Source organism: Setaria italica, chromosome VI (assembly GCF_000263155.2).
Source record: "Setaria italica strain Yugu1 chromosome VI, Setaria_italica_v2.0, whole genome shotgun sequence".
NCBI lineage: Eukaryota > Viridiplantae > Streptophyta > Magnoliopsida > Poales > Poaceae > Setaria > Setaria italica.
In genome coordinates this window covers 3,865,026-3,892,093 of record NC_028455.1, presented here as the reverse complement: position 1 = coordinate 3,892,093, position 27,068 = coordinate 3,865,026, and the positions used below count along the sequence as shown (strand labels likewise).

The 27,068-nt window shown below is 43.5% G+C and overlaps 2 protein-coding genes and 1 long non-coding RNA gene across 4 annotated transcripts in view; all 3 read left to right on the top strand.

The window, feature by feature from the left end:
- LOC101769403 overlaps positions 1 to 1,308 on the top strand; it is a gene marked incomplete in the record, with an annotated part of 6,388 nt that extends 5,080 nt beyond the window's left edge. Inside the window, 2 exon segments of the mRNA XM_014805437.2 lie at positions 1 to 258; positions 373 to 1,308. Of these exon segments, the coding sequence (XP_014660923.1) occupies positions 134 to 258; positions 373 to 1,108 (861 nt within the window).
- A 3,659-nt stretch (positions 1,309 to 4,967) lies between these two features.
- On the top strand, positions 4,968 to 8,253 carry LOC101780182 (protein FAR1-RELATED SEQUENCE 9). Its single transcript, XM_004972695.2, has 2 exons — positions 4,968 to 5,121; positions 5,213 to 8,253. Exon 2 carries the CDS (start codon positions 5,469 to 5,471, stop codon positions 8,001 to 8,003), a length of 2,535 nt encoding a protein of 844 aa, XP_004972752.1. The 5' UTR covers positions 4,968 to 5,121; positions 5,213 to 5,468; the 3' UTR covers positions 8,004 to 8,253.
- Positions 8,254 to 10,630: 2,377 nt separating this feature from the next.
- Positions 10,631 to 12,621, top strand: LOC111257645. 2 transcript variants are annotated; one of them, XR_002678196.1, is made up of 2 exons: positions 10,631 to 11,219; positions 11,323 to 12,621. It is a non-coding gene; the product is annotated as an uncharacterized LOC111257645 (long non-coding RNA). The 2 variants fall into 2 exon arrangements; XR_002678195.1 differs by having other exon boundaries at positions 10,631 to 11,237.
- Positions 12,622 to 27,068: the final 14,447 nt, after the last annotated feature.

The following is a 27,068-nucleotide window of genomic DNA, read 5'->3' as shown; positions in this document are numbered from 1 at the left end:
GGCGTGTTCAGGGTGGAGCTTGCGTCGTCGTCGGAGTGGCGCGACGGGAAGCCCGTGCTGCCTCCACCATGGCTGGGCTGGCATCGGCAAGGGTGCGGCGGAGGCCAGGCCGGAGCTCCACCTCAGGGTGAAGATGGAGGCCGACCCCCGGTACATCTTCCAGTTCGACGACGAGGTCGCGCTCAACCCGCAGGTCGTCCAGCTCCATGGCAGCTCCCGGCAGCCCATCTTCAGCTGCAAGTTCATCCGCGACCGCCGGTGAGCGTCTCGAATTCTCGATCGATTTACTTGCACGCCAATGGTGAAATCTGGGAGCTATTGGTTCGGATTAGAAGAGATTAATAATGGTGGTTGATGTCGATGTGCTTGCAGCAGGCCGTCTCAGGGTGACGGGCAGTACTGGTCGAGCTCCGGCGGTAGCGAGGAGACGGACATGGAGATGGCGATGAGAAGGGAGAGGAAGGGGTGGAAGGTGGTGATCCACGACCTGTCGGGGTCGGCCGTGGCGGCGGCGTTCATGGCCACTCCGTTCGTGCCGGCGCCGGGCGGCGACACGGTGGCGCGGTCCAACCCGGGCGCGTGGCTCATCGTGCGCGCCGGCACCACGGGGTCGTCGGACAGTTGGCAGCCGTGGGGCCGGCTCGAGGCGTGGCGGGAGTCGTCGTCGTCGGCGCCGGCGGCGAGCAGCAGGGACACGGTGCGGCTGCGGCTGCACCTGCTCCCGGACGGGCAGGACGACTGCGTGCTGGTGTCGGAGGCGCCACTGGGCAGCGACAAGGGCGGCGAGTTCTCCATCGACATGGACAGGCAGGCGCCGGCGCCGGTGCCGGCCGCGGCGGCGGCGGCGGGGCACTGCGCGGTGAGCCTGGGCGCCGCGTGCGCGGGGGGCGGGTTCGTGATGAGCTGCAAGGTTGAGGGGGAGGCGCGGAGCAGCAGACCGTTCGTGCAGCTCGCCATGCGCCACGTCACGTGCATGGAGGACGCCGCCATGTTCGTCGCGCTCGCCGCCGCCGTCGACCTCAGCGTCAAGGCGTGCCGGCCGTTCCGACGGAAGCCCGGCAAGAAGGCCGCCTCGCCGTCGCCCGACCCTCTCGAGCTCGACACGTAGAGGCACATGCAGCTCAGGACACACTGTAAATTGACCACGACGTACGTAGCATCCATCCATGGCCATGGGATCCAAATCCATCTAACTCTGTAAATTCACTTGTTTTCAAAAACTGGACAGCATCGCTTGCAGGAATCAAAACTCTCTTGTTGTTTGAAAGGCTCCGTTTGGATCATTGCAATTGAATTCCATTCTAATAATCATAATTTAGACACAAATTAATTAAACTAATATAGTTGTATGTGGAATATATTTGTATATTATTGTTGGCCACATGAGAGAGATACTTATGCGCTACAATCATACTTCTGCTATAATGAAGCGAGTCGAAGAGCATGCTATAAGTTACACATTAGAAACACAGTACAAAAATAGGTTTATATCTAAACTTTGGAAAGTCGTGGAATGCTATATTCGTGGAATGCTATATTCTAAGATAAATAATGGAGTCGTGGAATGCTATATTCTAAGATAAATAATGGAGTCGTGGAATGCTATATTCTAAGATAAATAGTGTATTCCATTAAGTATATTTCAATTCTTTCAAAATAAAGGGATTCAAACGGGGCAGATTCAAATGACTATCCTAGCTTAGCTTGTGATCTCGAAGTATTTTTTTTTCTTGTCGCCGGCGAACCTATTACCTATACGCCGGCATTGGCCTCGTTGACTCGCAGGTCGCAGCCTTTGCCTCACGTTGACCATCTTCGGCCCCACCCGTCGGTGGCTGTGGTTGGCTTCGCCAGATCGGGCCAAGTTTTGGCCCCACCCGTCAGTGACTGGACTTTGTGCTGACGGCGCCTTCAAATGCTTCCCCACCGCGCCCCAACCTAACCGTCTCGTAACGAACTCTCTTGCTCTCGTCTTCCTCGCGACGCGACGCCAAGAAACCAAGAAGCCACCAGATTCGGCCACCCCGTCTCTGAAGTCGCCGGCAGCAATGGAGGTGTTCGAGGGCGCGGAGTTCGTGCGTATGCGGAGCCTGGAGCACGGCACGTACCTCCACGCCGCCGAGGACGGCCGGGGCGTCCTCCTGGACGCGCGCGGCGCGTCGCCCCACGCGGCGTGGGCCGTGCAGAGGGAGCAATCCGCCGGCGGAGGAGGAGGAAGAGGAAGCTTCAGCGGCGGCGGCAGCCCCGGAACGGTCCACGTCCTCCTCCGCGGCGTCTACGGCCGGTACCTCGGCGGCCCCGACCCCAGCGGACCGCTCCACCCCTGCCGCCGCCTCGCCGCCGCCCAGCGCGACCGGGGCGAGCGGGAGGTTCAGGCCGTCATGTGGCGAGCCGTCGGGACGGCCTCCGGCGCTGGCGTCGTCCTCTTGCACGATGCGCACGGGCGCTTCCTCCGCGCGAACTGGAGGTGCCTCCCCTGCCGCGCCGGTGTCGCCGTCGGCGACGGCGGCTGCTTCGGCCCGACGATGAAGTGGGCGGTCGAGGCCATCCCCTCCAAGCACGTCCAGCCGGAGTTGCCGCTCGCCAGCGACGTGAGATCCTCGTCCCCTCCTCCCATTCCTCTACCTCCTAATTTCGTTGTGCGATCGAGTTCTTGTGTTCTTGAATTGTTCGCGTCAATGATTCTGCCGTTCTTCCAAGAACTCCGAATTTGTCACTTATGTGCAACCCCTGAGGAATCTGATGATCTTGTGCAGCCGGATTGGGTCAAGTTCTTGGACGGAGCGTGCCCGCCGCTGGCTGGCCTTCGCCGGTGGGTGGCGGCGGCGGCTACCCAGCAGCGGGAGATCCGGTGGGTGCTGGCGGACGGCTCCGGTGAGTTCAGGGAGGAGAACTGGGCCTCCTTCCAGTACTCCGGGAGGTCGGCGATCCTGCTGCGGAGCAAGCTGGCGCACCTCACGCTGCAGTTCTGCAGCCTCACGCTGTTCATCCGCGCCGGCCGCCATGGCCAGCTGACCCCTCTCGTCACGGACCTGCCGCGCAGCAGGGAGCGCCTCGACATCGTGGTCTTCAGGGCCGACACCGGAGGTCAGTGATGGTTAATTGCTTCTTGCGGGGTTTGTCTGGGTTTCTAGTTCTGAATCGCAGAGGTTCCTGATGGTGTTCATGCAGAGTTAATGGGTAGTTCTGAATTTCCTCTGTTTTTCCCTGTAAATGTTGTGCATGCTTTTTCTGAATTTCTGTAGTTCTGAATTTGCTCTGAATGGGACGCATGGCATAAAACATTGTAAATTATTTTCAATTAGTGTCTATAGTTTCATTTGGGTTTATTATTTTATTGGCTGTAAAATGTGCTGCTTGTGCTTGTTAATTGAACTTCTTGCTGGCTTATTCTCAATTTCTAGTTCTGAATTCCAGAGGTTCTTGATGGTGTTCATGCAGAGTTAATCGGTATACGGTAGATCTGAACTTACAGGCTTTTTCTGAATTTCTGTAGCGCTGAATCTTTGCTCTGAATGGAATGCATGTCATAAACAGCGTGAACTATTGTAAATGAGTGCATAGCTTCATCTGATATCTCTTTTGGGTTTATTTAGTTTGCCGTAAAATGTGCTGCTTGTGCAATGTGCTTGTTATTGGAAATGCAGTTTTGTATCTGTAGAATGATCTTGTGGTTTACTTATATGTTTACATTCATAGTCATAGATGGCCTAAAACTAGTTCAAACCGCTAGTGTTTGCATATTTAAGTGGGAGATGAATTCAGTTTGTTGTGGGAATGGTTGCTCTGTCCTTTTTCAGTGAGAGAAGAAGCATCTGCATAGTAGTTTTACTTGCAGAACTACTGTTTCAGGCTTTCAGCAGTTTCTATGTTTATGAGCATGCTAATTCTTGCATGTCTAACTGCAACATTGTTTGGATTGTGCCTGCAGCGGCTGATCAGCTGAGATACCCAGATGTGGATAAGGAGACGGGCCAGCAAGGGAAAGGTGTATTCTTATGATCTCCTCGCGACTACTCGCTTAGAAAGCATCACAGTTCGTCCCAGATTTGATGGCATGATGATTGGGTGATTCAGTTTCTCTTTGTTCAGATGGGTTCACAGGACTAAAGTCCTAGTCATTCTAGTGTCAGGGAGAAGCAGTTTTGGTTGGTCTGAACTCTGAAACTTCAGAAGATTGTTGCTGGGTAGGGGTTGATCAATGATCAGACAGTCTGAACAGTTTTGGTTTCCCAGATTGCTAGCCATAGAATGGTTGCAGTAGATTGGTTCTGGTGTTTTGTCCACAGGAATTATGCACTGTACTGAGATCTAATATCACCACCTGAATATGAGGCTCCACCGTTGTGTTCATTTCAGTCGCTCTAATTTCTGAATCCGGCCAGCACACCTGTCAGGCTGAAAGTGGCAACGTTCATACTCTGTTTTCCGATCCTTTAGGTCGCTTGGGGTGTTTGTTTCCTAGAGCTAAACTTTAGCTCCTGTCATATCGGATGTTTGATACTAATTAGAAGTATTAAATATTAGTTAATTACAAAACTAATTGCACAAATGGAGGTTAAATCGAGAGACGAATCTATTAAGTATAATTAATCCATGATTTGATAATGTGGTGCTACAATAACCAATTGTTAATGATGAATTAATTAGGCTTAATAGATTTGTCTCGCGAATTAGCCTAGGGCTTCTGCAATTAGTTTTATATTTAGTTCCTATTTAGTCATCGTAATTAGCATTGAATATTCGATGTGGCAAGAGCTAATTTAGCCTAACAATCCAAACATGTTGCATGGGCCTAATCTCAATTATGCTGACTGGGCTAGACACTTGAGACCTGTTCGTTTCAACTTATTCAGCTGGCTTATCAACCACAAAATAGTGTTTTCCTCTCAAAATAAATCAGCCGTTTCAGCTTTTCATCCGGCTTCTAACGTGAAGCGAACGGACTTCGCACGCTTTCTGTAACCCATTTGCGAGTGTTTTCTTCTCTCTCCCCTTTTTCTCGAGTCAAGCCTCACTCCGAAGTCCGAAACATGCTCTCCCCTACCAGCTGACCGTAGCAGCAGCCGCCAGCCGCCGCAGGAAGCGCCGAGCAGCCAACCAAGCCGCCGGAGCCCAAAGGTACGGCCTTTCCTCCCCCCGCTCCCCCCAAATCGCCCCCCTTTCTTTCATTTCTGTCGAATTCCAGGTCTCACCGAGTCAAATTCTCTAGGGTTCTTGCTCCCCATTTCCGCAATTGGAGCCACCTGCTTCCGATTCCTCTTTCTGCGCTCGTGGGGTTGTCGAAGCGTCAGATTTCTTGCTTCCCCGCAGCAATTTGGCTGGCGTCCGAGCGGCGGCGGGCGGCAGCTGGTAGTTTCCATGGTTCTTGGTTTGCTGTTGGGGTGGAGGAGATAGCACAAGGGAGGAGATTGGGGGCAGGCTAACCGAGGTCGGGGGGGACTGGCGGCGGGGCACGGCCGCACGGGATGATGGAGCCCCAGGTGGTGGACCTCGAGGATGATAGCATCAACTTCTGGGCCTCCCTCGGCGTCAGCCCCCATGTCGACCAGATGCCGCTGCACAACGTCCACATCGTCGACCACCAGGCTCAGCCACCGCCGGCCGCCGCGGCGGCGCAGCCGCAGTCAGTCTGCAGGGACCTCTTCCCGGTCGAGTCCGACGCCTGCCTGGAGCCTCGGCTGGGGATGGAGTTCGAGTCCGGCGAGGCTGCCAAGACCTTCTACATTGCTTATGCCGGCCGTGTTGGGTTCTCCGTCCGCATTGCCCGGTCGCGCAAGTCCAAGTGCAGCGAGTCCATTATCATGTTGAGGTTTGTGTGCTCGAGGGAAGGGTTCAGTAAGGAGAAACGAGCGGCCACGGCTGGGAAGAAGACGAGGAAGCGTCCTGCCTCCATCAGGGAGGGCTGCAATGCCATGCTCGAGGTGCTCCGCAGAGGTGATAGCAAGTGGGTTGTTACCAAGCTTGTCAAGGAGCACAATCACGAGGTTGGGCTGCCCAGCCGAGTGCATTACATTGCCATTGAGGGTGATGCTGTGGTTGACCCTTACCTTGGTATGGAGTTTGAGTCCCTTGAGTCTGCCAAGACATTCTACTACTCATATGCCAGCCGTGCGGGGTTCGAAGCTCGTGTGCGGCAGTCCCGCAAGTCGCAAGATGAGTCACTCAAGATGCTGAAGCTCGTGTGCTCCAGGCATCGATACCATTCAGGCCGGGAGAACATTGGAGAGGATACCAAGAGAGTCCGTGCGTTGGACCCCTCTAGGGATGGCTGTGATGCATTGTTTGAGATAATTCGGAAGGGCAAAGATGTATGGACGGTCTCCAAACTCATCCTAGAGCATACTCATGAGCTGAACCCAGCACCAGCAAGCAGAGTTCACTGTGTTCGCTCGCAAGGTGAGGTACTTGTGATTGCAAATAATTTTGCTGACACACGCAATCTCCTTCTGAAGGGCCGAGATTCTCAGCAACCTAGAGAGATGCGGTATAATGATTTAGGGCCAGAGGATGCTCAAAGCCTATTTGAATATCTTAAGAAGAGACAAGACGAGGACCCTTCATTTTTCTACGCCGTGCAGCACGGAAAGAATGGGCAGTCAGCCAATATCTTCTGGGCTGATGCTAAAGCTAGGATGGCTTACTACCATTTTGGTGATGCTGTTCGGTTTGAGACAGCATACCGGAAAAACAAGGAGACTATCCCTATTGTCATATTCTTAGGTGTCAATCATCATGTACAGCCAGTTGTTTTTGGCTGTGCACTACTTCTTGATGAGTCTGAAGCGTCATTTACATGGTTATTTGAAAAATGGATTGAAGCAATGCACATGGGGCCACCTATTTCTTTGGTGACAGAGTTGAACCGAGAAATGACTGCTGCTATTGCCAAAGTATTACCTCATACCCACCATATTTTCTGTGGAAAGCATATCTTAGACACCGTGAAGGAGGAGCTACATGGTACGTTTCCAGATCTAGAGCCTTTCATAACTGATCTGAGGAAGTGCATTGATGGGTCCAGAATAGAAGAATTGTTTGAATCGGGTTGGAGCTCGGTCATCACAAAGCATGGACTTAGCAATAATGAGCTTTTACAGTCTCTCTATGATATTCGCCAACAATGGGCCCCTTCATACACGAAAAAGGTATTTTATCCCGGAAACCAGATGCCAACAACCTGTGAAAATATAGAGAAGGTTATTGAGAAGTATTTTTCTTCGAAGACTGAATTGCGGGTGGCGGTTTGGCAACTCGGAGAAGCTATTTCCAGTTCATTTGAAGCTGAAGTTCAGGCGGATTATTTCACAATTTTTCAAATGCCACCGTTGAGTACTGCCTCGCCATTAGAAAAACAAGGGAGTTCAATATTCACTAGCACAATATTTGGCATATTTCAGGGGCAATTTGCTGAGTCTTTTGGGTACCACGCAGAGAGACTCGAGGATGAGACAGTACACAAGTACCGTGTCACAAGATATGAAGGCGATGAGGAGATACACACTGTCTCTTTCAGTCCAGATCAAAGTACTGTGAATTGTAGCTGCTGCCTGTTTGAGAGCTGTGGTATGTTGTGCAGGCATGCTCTCCGAATTTTTATTATCCAAGGAGTACGTGCCCTTCCAAAAGCATATATCTTGAAACGTTGGACAAAGCACGCAAAAAATATAATAACCTCTGATAACTATGTTGATCTGAGGGGAGACCGTGAGGATCCCTCAACTGCAAGGTTCAATGATCTCTGCTGTGATGCAGTGAAATGTGCAAAAGAAGGTTCAAAATCTGCTGAAATCTATGCAGTCGCTAAAGATGCACTGCACAAGGCTTTTGATGAGGTAGTACGGTCATCAAAGAACTTTCGAGGGCAGCAAAATCTGCAAAGCTGTACAACATCAATAAAAAGGCCAATTAAGAAGTTTGGTAAGGCCAAAGATTCCTCCGGTAAAAGCTTAAAGAGGTCAGCATCTAAAAGCCCCCTTATGGAGAGTGATGATATTAGATGACGAAGTACCTGGAATTAGGGAACAGCATGATTTTTCATGCCACCTTGTATGTAGCACCTTGCAATCTAATAATTACTAATTAGATTGTAGCTGGCTGCAGGATTTGACTATTAGCAGATCTAGTGGCTGTAAGGGTGATAGTGAACCCTTGAACTTGAGAGATTAATGCTCAAGAAAGTTGTAGAACAGATGCCTTTTTTGTGGAGACATTTATAAATACTACTCCTGATAGATTGTTTTAAATAGGAAACTGTGGTCTTTGTTTTCCTTGTAGCATTGCGGGCCAATTTTATTTTTCTGCATGCTAGTTGCAGTTCAATTTTTGTGCTGCTAGTACCGTAAATATTGGCCTTTTTTGACGTAAAAAAAGGCCAATATTGGCCTTTATGACCCCACAATTGGAGGAATGGACGGTAATACCAGCTGTGCTTGTAGTATACCTTAAGAGTTGAGTGGGCTGATACAATGGTCACATTTAGCAGTTAAGTAAGCTGATATAATGGTTTGAGCGGACCTTGAAATACATCTGTCAAAAAATCAATATTTTCCTGTGATGCTTGCATATCTTTGGTCACTTGAATGACAGCATGCAATGGTCTCAAAATAAAATCTATGTGAATTCATTTCTTGAATGTTTGTTTTTATTCTACACATAGAAGTAGTTATCAAATCACTTACCGCAACTGCACAAAGATCATAAGATATGATGACAACTAGCTAACTGCTATTTAAGACATTGCTTGAAAATGTGCTGCAGATATTAGGTTCTATATATACACGGACAGGGATTAGTATCCTTTGATGAACTTTGCCCTGAACTCCAATGGCCAACATTGCAAAACATATTACTAACCTAATGATACTGGCATACTGAACCATTATTGACAATGCACTTGCCTTATGCCAACTTTTATCCTAGTTTAGCTCTTATCTAAATTGATTTGTAGCATGCGCTCCTCCCTCTGCGTATCCCATTCTTGGCATACCTCCAAAATCCCTCTGCTCTTCTAAAAAGAGGTTCTTCTAGATCTCTACTCATACTATGTCTAGCTTACTGGTATCTCATGACTCATGGCTTCACTCCTCAACTATGGTTCTCACATAACTGGATCAGTGCTTCCTTGATCCTCATCACCAGTTCCAAAGCTACTTGATTGGTCCATGGAGAGCCCAACGAGTTAATAATCAGCAGCTACATTTTCAATTCTTGAAATACGTGAATTTACATTCTTGCACTTGGTATGGAGAGGCGTGCTGCAGTTTTCTTCCTTTCTGATGAGTTATGTTCATCTAAAATATCACTATAACTATGGAGACGACCAAATCCTACGGAGAAGTGAATACTCCCTCCGTTTATTTTTATAAGGCGTGATATGACATGGCACAGTCTCCCAAATTTTACTTTGACCATTAATTTATCTTATATTATATTGTTTATGGTTATAAACTTATAATCATTGGAGAGTACATTTGATTACAAATCCAACAATTTCAAGTTTACATCATAAAAAAAATATTGGTTAATTATTAGTCAAAGATAGCAAAGTTTGAATCTTGAAATGCGTGTACGCCTTATAAACATAAATGGAGGGAGTATTAAGTATTTAAACTTATTCAGGCCCTGCAATATTCTTGATTCCTATTTCTTCTGGTAAAATATTCATAATTGTCTTCTATTTGTGATATAAAAAATTGCTCTGGTATGCATTTTATTGCTTTGTCACGCCATAGTGTATGCATAAAGCAGTGAGGTATTTCCCGCAAGAAAAAGAGGTTTCACACGTCTACTTGTAGCCATGGATTTCAGCTAGGCCATATTTTGTCTCCTGTGCCCTCTCTACCTCTGGTTCTATTCACTGCAAATGTGCTTTTTAAATTATAATATAATCTTTGGTTCCCTGTTCAAATACTGAGTCTCTGACACAACAGGCTTTACTTTTATTTTATCAGAAAGGTGATTTTGACTACTACTTTTCTAGTCACATAGCTTTGTGCAATATGATTTGCATTTATGCAACCACCAAATATTGCTCCAGTATTTTTTTTATTTCTCTATTCTGTACCACTGTGCCCGAACTTGCTTGGGACTGAAAGGCTATGTTGTTGTTGTATTCTGCACCACTGTGTCGTAGCTTGTTTTTCATATCCATTTCATCTTTTACCGGACTGGAAGTGTAAAGTTAACTTTTGGACAATGCCATGTTTGCGTAATTGTCAACGTTTGATCTTTGAAAAATTGGGTTTTGCATGCCATAGGTATCATATTACTGTTTAAAACTGTCATTAAGGCCTTGTTTGGATGCGCCTAATCCCAGTCTAATCTACATGTATGGGGAGGCAATTTGAACTAAATTCCTGGCATCCATGTGGACTGGGTTGGGATTCCGCATCCAAAATGGCCTGAACATTGATCCCGAATACATTATGCTTCCCAATTTATTTTCCTTTGTTTGCACAGCTCTTTTGCATGTTAGAGAAAAAAAGGAGACTACATGGAATTTATGTTCCTTCTATCATTCCTCTGCCATGCAAGGTAGTGATGTTGCAACTTCTGATCTTTAATGCTGTGTATCACTTGCTCACCCTTAAATTCATGTCCTAATGAAATATATGAATTTCAACCCCCCCCCCCCCCCCCCCCCCACACACACACCCTCCAAAACAGGCATACACACAACTTGGTTAGCTCTCAGTGACTAATAACCTAAGCTTTAACTTTATTGCAGTATCTGTATTTTGGAGTCTTGTCGATGGAACGATTTTGGAGTCTCCTTTCTTGAAGTGCTGCATTACATCTTAAAAACAGTTTAAGTCGCTTGATGATGTTTTTATTGTGTGTTCATGTGTCAAACATCAACATACCATTTTTTGCAATTTCAATTCATACTGCACCTGGCCAGTTGAGCTCCTTTTGTACATGTCTCAGTCTTTCCTCATGTGGTGGTTCCCTCTGCTTATTTCTTGCTTTGGTAACTTTTTTTGTAGCATCTAACACTTGCTCATTCCTGGCTTCAGGAGCAGCTCTGTTTCCTCTTTATTTTGAGAAATAGGTGTTTTTTTTTCTCCTAGTCTAGGAATGAGTTTAATAACACATCAAATAGCTTATCTCAGGTATGCAGTATTTCAGCTTTGAGGTGCAGTTCAGTTCATGGAGAAACACTGAAGGCTGGAATGACCTTTACATTGGTTTTGCTCCACTATTATCCTACAAATGCTGTAATTCTTACATGCTTGGTCAGTTTCTTTCACTGTTTTGGTACCTGTGGGTTGCTAAAGCTGACCATGATGTGCCAATGCTGTGTTTTTTTTTGGTTGACAGGTTGCTAGTAGTGTTCAGTACAAGCTGCATGCCATATTACAAGTTGACAGCAGTCTGAATAACCAGGAGAGGTGTTTGTGTGCTTCAGTTTCTTCAGATCCTTGTTATCTTGAGGGAGTTCCTGCAAGATCCTGTCAGCATCTTCGACATGCTTTCAGCTGGAGGTCACTCTTTCTGTGTGCCATTTTGTCGATGTAAACAGTTTGTTACAGTAATTGGCAAAGCGAAAAGACAGAGTGGAGTCATTAAAGGGCCACGCTGTTTCCCCCATTATGGAAGCAAGTGTGATGAAAAAGGTGACACCTAGCACAACACATGTCTTCACAGTTCACAGCAAATCTGATTCCATGGCTGGAACTTGTAGGATGCTGTTGGACATGTTCCTGGGGGCAAGAAGATCAGTTGAACCTTTCTGGAACAGCACCACGCATGCACATCAGGCCACAAACCGTGTACAGTGGATGATAAGTAAGAGCACAGAAAGAGAAGGACTAGCATGCCAAGATCTGTCATGATAGAAAGCAACATATGTGCAGACAAGGCACAAGATCTAGCTCGAGAAGCATGCTGCGATCGTCGTCTGTTGGCATTCTGACCACTGTGGCGTCTTACCTGGGAACAGAAATGAGTTGGGGGAGGAGGACCATGATTTCTCCATATCTAAGAATGCAAGTTGGGTGCATCAGTGACCACTGATCAGGCATGTGCATCCTGCATCAGGCCCTCATCGCCCGTGTTGTGCAAAAGTGAGAAGGTGGTGGTGGGTTTTCAGTTGCAAATTGTAGGGTTTGGTGGCAGTCGTGCGGTTGCAAGTGTCAGGCTCAGAACTGGAGCTTTCAGTTCAGGCTCCTTGGTGCTTCCAGTCCCAGGCAGACGTGTCCCGGCATGCGGCCTTGGCTACCTCCCTGCACACGTCTCCATCCGGCTGTTGATCAGCCCCCACCAAACCCGCCGGCCCACGGTCTTGCCGCGCGGCCGAGATAGGGATAGGTTGTGTGCTGTGTGTTGTCGCCGGCGAGGAGCTTGTGGCCGAACTGATAGAGCACTAGGCTGGCCTGCCATTGGCCGCCGGAGGGCAAGGGGGCAGCATGCTTGGGTTTCTTTAACCTCCGTAAGCTCTGCTTCTTCAACCGTGCTTTGCCTTTGCAGGCCTTGCTGGGTTCGTCACCTGCATAATGCAGGATACATGGCTGATGTCTGTAGCTTGCTTAATTCCCTCTCCAATTACTACAATGTCAAACCTTTCTGATCATCCGGATGGATAATTGAGTGTGCATCACTTGGATAATATTGTAATTAGCTGCTGCATCCCCTTTCTTTGGGCATACTCAATGTGGACCGAGTGACTTCGCTTTGCTTTTCTTTCTTTAAGAGAAGTGGACCAGTTCATCCAATCTAGTCATGTTTTATGCTTAACCAATGTGACTTAGTGCTTGATTCCATGCGCCTCATCTGTGCGGCAATGTGTTTAATTTTTGTGATGACTATATAAGATGGAAAGAATTGAGTTGTGGACCAGATTAGGAAGCGAAATCGCCATAGTTATTATGCGAGAAATACCGCGTTTCGGGTTTCAACATGTTGATTTTGTGTCCAAACCAAAATGGCGGCACGGTTGCACGCTGACACCTCCTCCCCTACTAAGCAAAGTTTGCTTGTACCACGCCTACTAAGTTTGGTTGTAACACGCAACACGACGAAAGCGAATTCGCCTCCCTAAAAATGATATCCTAGCTCTCCTTTTGGAGGATCATCATCAACTTGGATGACATCTTTGCTCAGATCATATATATAATCAGCTCGTGGGGCGAGCAGATGGTGATGCTCACTCGAGTAAAGTTGCCGCGGATGAAGAGATCAGTGTCGGAGTTCGATGCAACTAGCCTAGTTGGCATTGGGCCTCACCCTTCAAAGTATTCCTAGAACTAACTCCCCAACTCGCCAAGCTGCAAATGATTTCATCACCGATATATACAATGCATTCTCAAGTGACAGTGCTTTCTTGTCAAGAAGAAGTACAAGTTATAAAAATGTTATACTTGATGTGCCAAATCAAGGCCTAGACCTCCATGCTAGAATGAGATGCTGGCCAGTGTTTTGTATTGTATTGCATTGCATTGTAGCATCATCATCCATCACTAGTTCTGACTCCCAAGGGAGCCTTTGAAAAGGGAGACAGAGAAGACAGTGGCATTGTTCCTGGCTGCAGGGGCAAGGGAAGGGAGGAGCTAAGGTAACCCGTTTATTACTAAACTCCAAAGGTGAATTTAGGAAAGCATGGTGCATCATGTCCTGTCATGCTTATTCAACCACACATGTCATCTCGATAGGGTGGCGTTGCAACTTTTTGAAAAAGATAGGGTCGTGTTACAACTATCTTCATAAAAATTAGGAAAAAAATGAAAACGACGGTTTTGCCATCCTATATTGGTGGTATATTTAGGTGGATGGACCACCTTAGCCTCATGTGCTGGAACTTGGCTGAACATTTTCTCTGTCTAATCTGAGTTGCAAATGTTGTGTTATAATTGTGCTTCTTCAAACTGAAGAACAAGTACAAAGAAATAACTACCGGATAACAGAATTCTTCAAATATTAACTTCATTTCTCGATCAAATGTACTAAGAATTTTTTTTCTCATAATTGCATACCCTCAGCAACTTACACACATAGTATGCCGATTTTTTTTTTGCCATACGACAAACAAGTAAACATCGCTTAACACCTACACATGCACATATATGCTAGTCATCCAACTTCTGCTAGCTTACTTTTGAGAACCAGCTGAGATCATCATCAACAATACTCAATACCCCATGCATGATTACTGCATACTTAACACTAAACATGCTTAACGAGGAAGACATACTATCATCTTCTCAATAAGGTGCAAGTACCAAGAAAGTTGACTAAATTAAGAGCACGAGAGACAATATTGTACCAAAGTTAGAACGTGAGACCATATATATATGGGAGGCTTTTTGTAAAATTAAACAAGCACCAAAGGAGACATCACAAGAAATTAGAAGACCATACAGGTGGGAGCCCACAAATGCATAGACTCGCGCCTAATCCCCTCGGAGATGTAACTAAGAACAACGGGGAGAAATTTCCTGTATTTGAATTGAGGAAGTGATCTCTATTTTAAATGCATAAGTTTTGCTTAATAAGAAAAGAAACATCCAAAATCTGGGATTTATTTGCAAAATGTTTTTTGTGGCATCAGGAGAACAAGTACAAATCAGATTGAAATTGGTCATTCTTGGTGTAGTATGGGTGCAAATAAATTGAATTCAAATTTATTATTGAAGTTCAATGTATTTAATTGGCTTGAAGATAAAGAAAGGTTGTTGTTCTTGTGCCCTTGGATTGTGAAATTCATGATCTTATAACTTTTTTAAATCTCGAATCTAGAACCCTAGGCTAAATATCCGAATGACACAGTGGAAGTGCCAAAATGCCTCAGACATTTGTTTGGGTTTTTTTTTTCTCTTTAAGAGGAAGAACAATGTACGGTGGACGACATGGCTTTCAAAATTGAGCCCAAGATAGAACTTTCTACTAGGGGCTAAAAGTGACCCCAAAACTGACGTGTATGTGATGACTAGTTAAATGCTAAACAATGGATATTCATCAAGTTTAGGGCCAAAACGATGAATGAAATGGTAGATCAGTATAGATGGTTGAAACGGTCAATGGTGGTAAAAATAGGTAAACATTGCAGTTAAACACCAGCTGATTATGTTTTAAACACTTGGCCACGCGTCCATACACAGCCTTTCCAACGATGGCAAACAACATGAGGGCAGGAGCGGTGAAAAATTGGGTGCCCTAGACTGCCCGTGGTGGGTGAAATTTGGGGATGAAGTGATTTGTGATGAATGGTGATTTATTTAGGCCTCGTTTGGCACAGCTCTGGCTCGTGAAAAAACAGCTCTGACTCTAGCTCGTATGGAAAAGCAGCTTTTTCTGGCTCTGGCTTATTTTGTACGAAAACGTTTGGCAAAATAGCTTCTCCTAGTGTAAAGAAGATGTCAAATGTCCAAAATACCCTTATATTTTTTTTCTCTTTTCTTTTTTCTCTTCTTTTTCTTTCCTTTATTTTTTTCTTTCCTTATCCCCTTCTTTTCTTTTTCCCTCCCCTCTCCTTATCCGATCAGCCGCTCCTCTCCTTATCCCGATCGGCCGCTCCTCTCCTATCCACTCACCCACTCCCCCCTCTCCCTCTCCCTCCCTTCCTCCCTCTCTCTCGGGCGGAGCAGGGGGCTAGCCGTGGAGCTGGCGGGGCGGCACAGGAGGCTGCCGCGGGGCAGAGCAGGGAGTCCGGCGGGGCGGAGCAGGGAGTCCAGCTGCCCCAACCGCGCCTGCGTGCCGCCAGCTGCCCCGACCGCGCCTGCGCGCCACCAGCTGCCCCGACCGTGCCTGGCCCCATGGCTACCGCCGCGTCGCGCCGTCTGCGACAGCTGCGGCCCTGCAACGGCGCCGTCCACTGCTCCTCATCCCGGGACAAAGATGGAAAATGAGATGTTGAGATGAGGAGAAGCCGGTATGAGCCGCTATTTTTGGCTTCTCCCCGGTGGAGAAATGTAGAGAGCGGGACTTTAGGTTTTGCCGGCTTCCTCTTGTGAGCCGTTTTGGTTTTATCCGTTTGGCATGGCTTCATCAAAAGCTGCTCGAGAAGCTGCTCAATGAGCCGTGCCAAAGGGACCCTTAAGGATACAAGGGAATACTGAAGTTGCATTTTTTTTTACCTCTTGAAGGTTTGCCTCAGATCTCACATGAAAAATATAGTATGGAACTATTGAAAATATATTGCTATTTGAGTATTTGTTTGGATTTTTACTGCTACAGTAAAACCATCTCAACCATCTTGATTGTCTAGCGTGCTATGTACACAAATGTAGAATCTAAAAATATGATCATTTCCATGTTAGTATAAAAATCACTATGAATACATGTTTGCATTTTACCCGATACCCGGACCTAGACGGAGAATCGAAAGCAACACTTGCGAAATAACAAGCCGATACTTTGATTCGAGACACACGTGCATGTGTTCATTGCATCTATGGATCACTAGTCTTCCAGGTCCGAAATAACAAAGTTCCTTTCGTCACCTCAGAGATAATATCTGAAATATAATTAGATAGCATCAACTGCATTCATGCATGGGTTTTTCGTTCTGATCTGACTGCATGAATGCATCGTGATCGATGTCACGTGGAGCGTACAAATTCGCTTAGGATCATAGGAACAAGAGAACTTTGCAAATTGCAAGTATTCCTAGCTAGTAACAGTAGACTAGTTGCACTCCAGAGAAAGGTAATAGTGGGTTAGGTGATGGAAGCAACAGACAGGGAAGAATAGGTATCAATGTGGTCATGCTGAGGAAGGATAGATACATATTATTGACTCCAAATAGTGTTCTGTGGATATTATAGCTTAGCACTAATTATCCTAAACATATGCATTAAAGAGAAGAAGGTGACAACTTTGCTTGCACTAGCTAGATTGCACAAATCTGGAGGATAATTGATAATCCTTTGTGAATTATGAAAGAGAAGGTGTGGGTGTTGTGTTTTGTTTTTCTTTTACCTTTTGCGTTTGTTGTGGGGGCAAGGGCATGATTGTGTTAAAGATTTGATTTTAATTCTTTTGGGAAACAAATAAAATAAAAGGTCCACTGTTTACCAAACCTTGCCCTAAAGAAATTTTGACCGATGATATTGTCTAGAATAAATAGAGTTTTGCATGAGAAGATGAATAAAAAAAATTAGTTCCATAAATTTAAATATTTTGTAAAGCAAATAGTGGTTAAAGTCGCTCCTGATTTACTTGACAAGTCAAAGACATCACTTGTAGTGTATCCTTATTTTTATTTGATGTGGTTGACTTTTCACAGTCCCAAAGTGTGACTTTCTTCCATTTTGCACACATACCATTCTCTACCTCACGTTTCAAACTCAATTGAGAAACAAATACATCTACTAGCATATAGACTAATTCTGATTCACTGGTACTGCATTATTTTCAACTTTTTTTGCTTACAAGAACAAATGATTAATAATATCTCGATGTAACTATATTGAAGAAATAACTACTAAACTTGATACTCAAAATATGGTCTGTTTTTTTTACCGTGTGCAAGGCTCGCTACTATCCATTAACTAGTTGGACTTGGATTAGAAATACAAGGGAAAAAAATAAAATAAACCCTTGCTAATTATTTTGCATATAGTAAGCATATAAAGTATTTAAAGTTTATTTTTATAATGTAATACCTCATACATAGTGTCAACTTTCTTATGGTTAAAATATATCATGGTGCAAAGGGTTACTAAAGTGATGTTTAAAATACTGTGCAAATATCTAAACTACACTTATTGGTGAGAGATATATGTTTAAAAAGCAGGGCTCACTCATGCATCAACATTTTATAATAAACACTTTTTAACAATTTCTAAAAGTTTGTAAAAAAAAATATAGTGACATGAAAATGCATCTAATGGGCAAATCTACTAATATTTTGTAATTCCCGTCGACATATTTACATGCTTATTTGTGCACAACTATTTTATGAACTTTTCAAGGAAACACCTATTCCAATACGGGGTTTAGTGCTAACAGATGTCATATGGGATATGTCGGTCTGGGCATTGATGCAAATCTATCAAATGAACGAAACAAGAATATGAACTACGAACTTTTTCTGTGGTAGGACCTTAATTGTTAAGAAACTTGTCATGAGTCTTAGAGCATAATTAGCTTTATTTAGAGTTAAGCTGAGCAATTTCTTTCAGGATTCAAGGCCATGATTGATCACCACCATTCGAAGTGGGATTCTGGAGAATCCATCCTGCCCACTTCCTTACCCTTAGATAACCTATTTTAAGTATTGATCTCCTGGTTAGTTAAGTAAGGATTAATTTTTGGTAGTTAGGCATCCATTAAATTCAAACTCACTTTACCACTTTCCTCGCAGTATATTTATCTTTCGGTTGTCTACGGAATATTTCATCATCCGATTAGTGCGGTATATTAGTTGAGCATAGATTCTGCTCACCAGTGTTGAAAGAATGTTTGCATATGCTATCTCATTTATTGTACTTAACACCTAATAAAGTTTCATACATACTGCCCACTGCTGTTTCAACTCTACCCAAGTGATTACATTTTCAGATTGATGGTTTTACTGTTTCCTAAGTAGATTCAAATACTAGTGGTTAAACGGAAAAGTAAAAAAAAAAAGAAACAAATTTCGTTGCACATCAGCCTCTCACTTGCTCAAAAACTTAAAATTCCTTTTTTATTTTTTATTACTTCTCTCTATCCCCTTTAAATTTTGATGCACTCTTTGAAAGTATTGTTGGTTTTATGTCCATGGATAATAGTTTATGGTTAATCACATATATGAACTCTACCATAGCTAGTTTTCTCCTTAATTTCCACTCCTGTTTCTGATATAAAATGACATCGGGCAGTTAATTAGTAGCAAAGGCTAATAAAAGCTTATTTGGTACTCTCGATTGATGGTTACGTGTGTATAGGGTGGGGGTAGTATTTTGATCTACCTGATGTAGTATTTATCATATGATTGATGTTCTGAACTTTATTGCAGAAAGTTATATCTTGAATGGAGCAAGTGGGAGCTATAATTTGTCCTAGGATACAACATCAGGTCCAGATCTCCTCCATTACCGATCATGGAATGGACAGGATGCGACATCTAAAATGCAAAATTTATCTAGTGCTTTCACCTTTTATATGCTCATAATGGCTATATTATAGGTTAGAAAAAGACCTACTCCAGGTGTACTAACACTTACATCACTTCACATATATACATGCACAATCCACTACCAAATGAAACTTTTGGGGGACCCAATTGATGATCATCATAAAGAAAATATACTGGCACCAATCAAATTGAACTTCCACACAAAGTATATACATAGATACCTGCGGTGAAATAATTATCTTACGATGAAGCCTCATAAATAATTTGCATAATACTATTGTTTGCCTAATTAAACCAATTTCTTAGAATTAGTTTCAAAAGGACAGCAGAAGCTTTGCCTCAAGTTTTATTATTAGAAGAAAACAAACAAATTTAGAGTATTGGTCCAGTTTTTTAAGGGAATACTAGACCGAAAAACTGATCAACTGCACGATTCATTAGCGGGAAACCGGCAAAACCCGAAACTAGGGCAGCAACGACCCAACTTACAACTCAACACAACAACTCGTTTTCGAATGCCACGTAGAGCACCACTAACCCAACTAACAAATCAATTTTCCCAATTTATCCAGGGAAACCGGACAATTTATTAATTCTCCATTTGAGAATATGATATCAGATTCTAAGTATTTGTGTCGCATATTTTTCCAAGCTTGTAACTCTAGGCAAGCATAGGCATTCCATAAGAACTAATTGTAATACGTTATGCAAATCTCATCACCTGAAAGTATTTTTTTTAATCCGTCCCTTCCAAACAGGTTCTTGAACATACCTGATATCTGCGATGACAGGTGTTGAGGTTTTGTGTAAATCCAGAAGTCACAACTTTTGTCGGCCACAGCAGTAGTATAATACAACACATTTCCACTCCCCTTTTTTCCTCCTGTGAAAAGGATGGTTAGTATGTGCCTTGATGCTAACGCAAGTAATAGATGCTAAAAGTTGTCCTAAACAATCGGCCGAATTAGTCTAGTTATTCATAGGTGCTTAGGGGCAGCCGTTTCTGCATTTATTCAGCTCTAGCTAGAACTAGCTAAAGCTATGTGTGTAGGCAGAGGATTGATGCCTCTCTAGTCTTTGTGTGATTCCATGATATGAAAATCAAAGGAGAAGAGAAAGTGATGCCTTAAAGTTTAAACTGGTGCAAAAATGACAGCACATACAACATAATGCTCCTATATGCCGATACATATATCTAACACTAGCTGCTTCGACGTGTAGGTTTTAGATAATGATTAATCAATATTGTTCCATCATGCACACCAACTAAATCTTTTAGTAGATTCATCTTGGTTCCCAAATACAGACTGCTTATCTGATCTTGTGAATGTAGGTTGTAGGCCAGTGCAGCCTAGAAATTAGTGGAGACAACTAGAGTCAACTGGGCACACCGATTAATCTCGTCACCAGTCACCACTTTTTAGAGAAGCTAAATTAGATACATTCTACGGTACTTTGTGCATATATAGGTCGTCGTTTTGGATATCTTTGCTAAGAACGGATGGAGAAGTAATAATAGACTTTACTTATGATTATTTCTTTTATTTTGTGAACTGCAATATTTACTTTTGTTAGACCAAATTTAAAGCTGAACTTGCTGTAAAAGATTGGCTATGTGTGCGGTTGTAGAGGTCGTAAACAATTCCATTTTCTTAAAAAAAACTTTGTGCATATATATGCAGGGGTAAATTATTATGCTGGTAAATTATGTCACTTCTATTCTGAGAGAATGGAAACTGCTATTTATTTATAACATTAGAAAAACTTATAAGAAAACACCTCTATTTTTTTTGAACAATAGCACCTCTAATTTTTTCAAAATAACATTTCTCTTGGGTAATCTTATTTCTGCTTCATACAAAAGAAGCAGTTTATCTCTTTGGTCTTTTTTCCCCCTCAAAAAGGTCAGTTTTCCTCTTCAGATCACACTAAAAGACCGCATTGATCGATTATGTTTTTGATTGGGAAGAAAACGGTGCTTACAACTGTATCTATAAGAGAACAATCTAAAATAAGAACAGTTGTACAGGCTCATGTCTATGTTCGTCCTTTTAAGTCATCCCTTTTAATTAAGTGCATTTTCCTCCACTGCTAACGATTTATTTAGTGTGGTGAATTAGACCAAGGGCAAGCCGCGTGCTACTTTGACGTGTCGATGGACAAACTGCATATGCTATTATTCCCTTCCATTGCACGCGTGGCAGCCAGAATATAATCTTCCTTTGTTCCGCTTGTTACCTTATCGCGCAAAGAATATGTCTCGTCAGACTGCACCAATTGACTACTGCACATAAAAAAAAACCCAGGGTCTCATCATTTTCATGTCATGGGTTTATCTTGACACCCTCATCAAACAAATTTAAAAAAATGTTAATTGAGCATGTGTTTACCGGTGCAATAAACAATTATCAAAGATATTGAGAATTTAGAGAAAAATGTTTCTTCCAGAGAAAAATCACCTACCAACGGCAAAATTCTTCTTTCCACACAAAAATCAGCATCCATGTATTTTGGACCAGAGGCAGTAATCGCACTATATGCGCGAGCAGCCAGCAAACTCAATCACGGAGCAGGATGACGAGAATATACATGTGAGGCCCAGGCTGTCCCTGAGTGCTCGCCACTCAAGCTGGCATGTTTGATCTGCTGAGCTGAGAGCATGCGTGTGCAGGACGTACAGGGGAGTAGCTAATCGTGCAGCAAGTAGTTAAAAGGATAGTCAGATTGAGGCCCCTGATGGAACGGGGTACGGTCTGCATGTGGTGCCTTGTCCACACAGTGGTGTTTTATTTGGGCCAATGGAGGCCAGTGCAGATCAGGGGCACAAGATCTAGTGGGCATCACCATGTCGTGCACACTCCCCTGCAGCAACACTTTTTATTCAATTCTACCCGGTATTTAGTTATCCGGGTGCGATTAGTAGCCTTTCGTGATTGTGGATGTTGGTTACAGTTCCGTGACGATGGAAGGATAGTCGTATCGATAAGCGAGGACGAAAACGTAAACGAGGGACGATGTTTTTATAAAATTGCAGATGACTGAATATTAAACAGCTCCACTCCACTAATTGTTATCATAACTGCGCGTGATCTCGAGCACCGATAAGGAAGATCTGTATGATAGATCTCAGATGTCCTGTAGTTGAGTTCCCGCTCCTGGTTGATCACAATAAACTAGCTAGGTACGGTACTGTTGATTATGTAAGAGAAAGGAAGAGACATAGAGGGGGTGCAGGAGGCATCTCTCAAGGAACCTGATCAACCATCCACTGTCTGCCTCTTTTCCTTTTCCTTTTGCTATCTCCTCAATTGCAAAAGCCAAAGGGTGCAAGAATATTCCATTCATATAGATACATATACATATATGCAAATGAGTAGTGTGAAATGATGCCCTTCTCCTCTGGAGCTAACTAATGAAACAATCCATCAACCTTCTTATAATGTACTTGAGATTCCAATTGACTCATCTTCCCCCCCCCCCCCCCCCCCCCTGCACCCATTCACAAACAATTAACAGCCTCCCATTTTGTCCTCTTTACCTCCCTTTTGCTAGGCTTTCTGTCTCATTGTTGGCTGCTAGCTGCTGGACCTCTTGCACAAAGGAGGGATGACTGGCTCTGAGAGAGCACATGGATTTGATGAGTTGAGTTCTCTTCATTCCCTGCCTTTCCCTCAACACACAGTCCTAATAAAGGTCCTTCACAGCAGGGCTGCCTTTTGGTGTTTGTGAATTCTAATGCCCTATTTCCATGCACATATATAATATCTTATCACCCTATGTTCCACTGCATATATGTTGTACTGTGATGCTTGCACATATGTGTGTGCCTGTGGTGGGCAGCATGTGCCTTTCATGCATACTTCTTGGCATATATGCATCTAGCTAGTTAGAGCTATACAACAACCACATACCAAAAGGACACATATATATACTTGCTTGCTACTAGCTATATTCCACCAAGGGGGAGCTCTAAAATATTCCATCAAGGGCATTCATGGAGTGACAACAAAGAAAGATGCCCTGCTAATTGACACAGGGGCCAAGCTCTACAGGCATACCAAACACACATTGGATTACTTTCAGTACACAAGCAAACATGAGTACCCATCCATCCAGCTATCTGTCTCTACTAGAGAGAGGTCGTAGCTTTCGGTCCAACGCTCCTTTTAATTGTTCCTACAAACCCGAGAGAAAGTCGATATTCCCGCGGAATTATTGCCCCCCTATGTTCCTTGAGAACCTCTATACACATCCAGAAAGAATTCGCTAAAGCTCAGTCAATATATGCCAAGCGTAACACACACACACACACACACACACACACACACACACACACACACTTCTGTGTACTAGTGATCTACCTAATTGTTTGCATGTTCTTCTATTCCCAGATGCCTGTTCTTGTCTTTGAAGAAAGGAATTCATCAGATCCTAAGGTTTCGACATTAGCAGCTATATATATGTGCACTCACACTGGCTTTCCATTAACACGGATCATATCTGCGCGTGCGCATTGCATGGGATTCTCCAAAGCTAATCAGGATTGCATGACGTTACCAACAATGGACCTATAGTAGGGATCACCCAGTCCATAAAGGGCATGCACTTATAACCAAACCAGGGTCAAGTTTGTGGGGATCGATCGATATCGATACTGATCTTGCTCTATTGGTCCATGGATCATCGACTTGACATATATTCTTGTGATCCTCCGGGTGGACTGATGATCATGAGGAATTAACACAAGTGCAAGCTTATTAGCTACTAGCAGATCGACACCGATGCATCACCATCAGTCCATGCTCATCATGTATATCCATCATTCCGCACTCTTATTCGGTCATGGATTGTGTACCAATGGTCCCCAAGTTGCATGTTTGATATGTGAAAAGGACACATGAGCCATTGCTCAGTGGACGAGTGGAGCACACTAGCCAACTGATGAGTTGAGCTATATGAAAATTCCTTGGCATATATCTGAGGCAACAAATGTTAGTTGATGCTGGAACAACATCACATGACATGAGGGAGATAGAGTCTGGATGCCAAAAATAAAAAAAACCAAATACCTTCAATTGCCTCTCACTAGATTCTGAATGTAGCAGTTGAGTCTGCCCCCATACTCATGACCATCATATGCCCAACCAATAAAATGGCACAAAGTACACATCCACAGAAAAGAGTATCGTCCAATGAAGGCTAGATTACAACTGCAACATTACAATTAGAGCAAAGACACATCTGAATTTCAGCTCATTAATCTACAATATCTCAGGCTCAGCACATGGTACCCAACTCCATCAAACCCAATTTCAGGAGGTCTCCTCTGCTTAATTTGTACTCTTTCCAAAAAGAAAACTACAGCACAGATCTCTAGATGTGACGTGTGGTCACTAATCCCTGACGGCAAATTAAGGTGTGAATCACCGGATTTTGCTTTGAGATTGGTGTAGTTTAAGCTTAGTAAATTAAAGCAAGCGGTCGGAAACATAAAAATTAACGCCGTCTTTATGTTGAGTCACTGCTAACCTTTGTGAGCCCACATCATGATCATGTGGCCAAAGCAGGCAGAGGAAAGCATGCAATGAATGCAAGCTGCTGGGGAAAAACTGAACAAGTACCACCATACTTTTTCCATGTCATGCAAAGGGAACCCCAGCTGATTTGGTTTGTACTACGCTACACACCTTTGATGTGGCTGGTTTTGGTCCTCAGATGCATCATTGCCTGCACATGGTTATGCAAAGCTAGCCCATGAAACAAAACAGTTGATCTACCTCATATCTCAAACTGGCAGCCTTTACAAAATCTGTAGCTGTTAGCCATGGCTAGCGTAGGCTATCAAGAAAAAAGAGGTAAAAAGGCGACAAAGAAAAAAAAGAGAAAGAAAAGATAGAAATGAGGAGAGGGAGAGAAAAGAGCTTAGTGGTGGCAGCATAAATTCAGATGACAATTTGACTTGAGTGGCACAGATTCACCAGCTCCCTAGAGACATGCATATGAGTGACATGAATTATCGTTAGGTACCGAAAGCCTTGGAGCAAGAAGACCGGGAATTGCAATTTCTCTGGCTGCTCTCTGAGTGCTGTCTCTTATTAGTAATTACCTTGCATATAGCTAGCTACAAGCCTAAAACAGGTCTCACTCACATTCAGATCAGTAATTTGGATTTTATCTGCATGGTTGCACAACTTGCTTTCTGCTGCAAGTAAAGGTGCTGGGACCGGCACTTGTCCTGCAAGTAGCCAAAGTTTGGGGCTTTATTGTTAATGTGACATCACTGCCCAAAGGAAGATCTTGTTTCAAGATCTCTCTATTTCTCAACTGATTCTGAACAGTAGCACAATGCTTTCTAGCTAGAACTCAAGCGCATAAACAATTGGGCTAATTAATTAACATCGGTATTTGTTTTTTAATTGGGTATACCTGGACGTTTTTTTTTATCTAGGTGACTGCATTTTCTTTGTGGTCTAGCTAGAATATTTAGTGATCTTGTTTTCTTGTAGTGATCTGAAGAAATAAAAAAATAAAATGAACAGGTGAACAAGAAAAATAAAGGAAAGGTGGCAGTTGGTGCGCTAGATTAGATTGCACACAAGGAAGGGGATTGAGTTAGAAGACACGGTGTTTTATTCTATACTAAACTCCTCAAGAATAAAAGGGGAAAGGGGGGAAAAGGATTGATCAGGGCATGTGTACTTATATATTTTTTTTCCAGAATTAATTTGGGTCAGAGCGCACCCAACAGCAGCTGGGTATCGCAATCATCTTCTCTCGAGTTCATATACATTCACATGGTCTTTAATTACTTTGGTGTTCCATCATCAAAGCTTCTAGAGGCTTGTTTGCAAGGACAACTCACAACTGAATCTCCCAGGGATTATTTTGCAAATTTACAGGAGATTAATACAGTATTTACCATAAGTTAGAAAGATTCTTTCCTTCCAAATTTATGGGACTAACTAATGTATGGTTGTCTCACTTCACACAAACATAGGAGTATGCTTTGTTGTTTATGTCTCTTTCTACTTGTTATACATTTTATCACGCATGCAAGTTCCAACCTAACTTAGATAATGAATAGTATCAGAAATGATAATTCAAACCTGTTTATGTGGCCATCTCTTGCAAGATAGATATTAATTTGATTCTTTGCGATAGAGGTTTGAAAAAATCATGGTCGATATGTACACCCTACCATATGATTTGTTGGTTCGGTTAGCCAAGAGTCATGAGAATATAGAGATTAGTAGTGCACAAATTAGGTATAGTAAATAGATTATATGTAATATTAGACATCTAGTGCGTCGTAGTTACCACATAAGAAGAAGGCTAAGCATAAGTTGGGAGGTAATGTGGAGTACCTGAGGTGGCATCCAACAAAATTAATGTGTCTATCTATGCGTGCATGAAAAATGTTACGTACTATGTCCATGATATGCACAAGGGTGTGCAAGCGGTCATCTATAGGTAATATGTAATAATGGCTTGTATGTAGGCACTGTATATCCAAGAATTAACTGAGAGAATGCATACACCAAGGTAGTCGGAAATAGCCGCTAGATGGTGCAAACCATTTTGAGAAATGGTCTAGAAAAGATGCATCAGAAATAAAAAGACGGAAGGATGGGAAACACTAGCTAAAGGCTAGGAGCTCAGTCGTCCTAACATTTTGAAAACGAGTGTTAAGATCTCCTTATGTCACCTTCCACAATCACCCACTAAATTTTTACTCGCTAATGGGTTGCAACGTAACGCCGCAAAGGCTAACGCATGCCAACACCACGCAATTGATGTTTCATCCTCATTTCGCACATGAAGGGTTAAGCTGTCACGTACGCTACAAGACAAGTGCTCATAATCACTTATGTCTCTGTTCCAGTTTTGACGGCGCAACCTTTGAACCTTTCCCCTCCATGACTGTCAGTATATATTGATTCATTGATTTTTTTTACAGTTACTATCTTGATTAATTTACAAAAAGCAAACGAAGCTAATGTTGTAATCT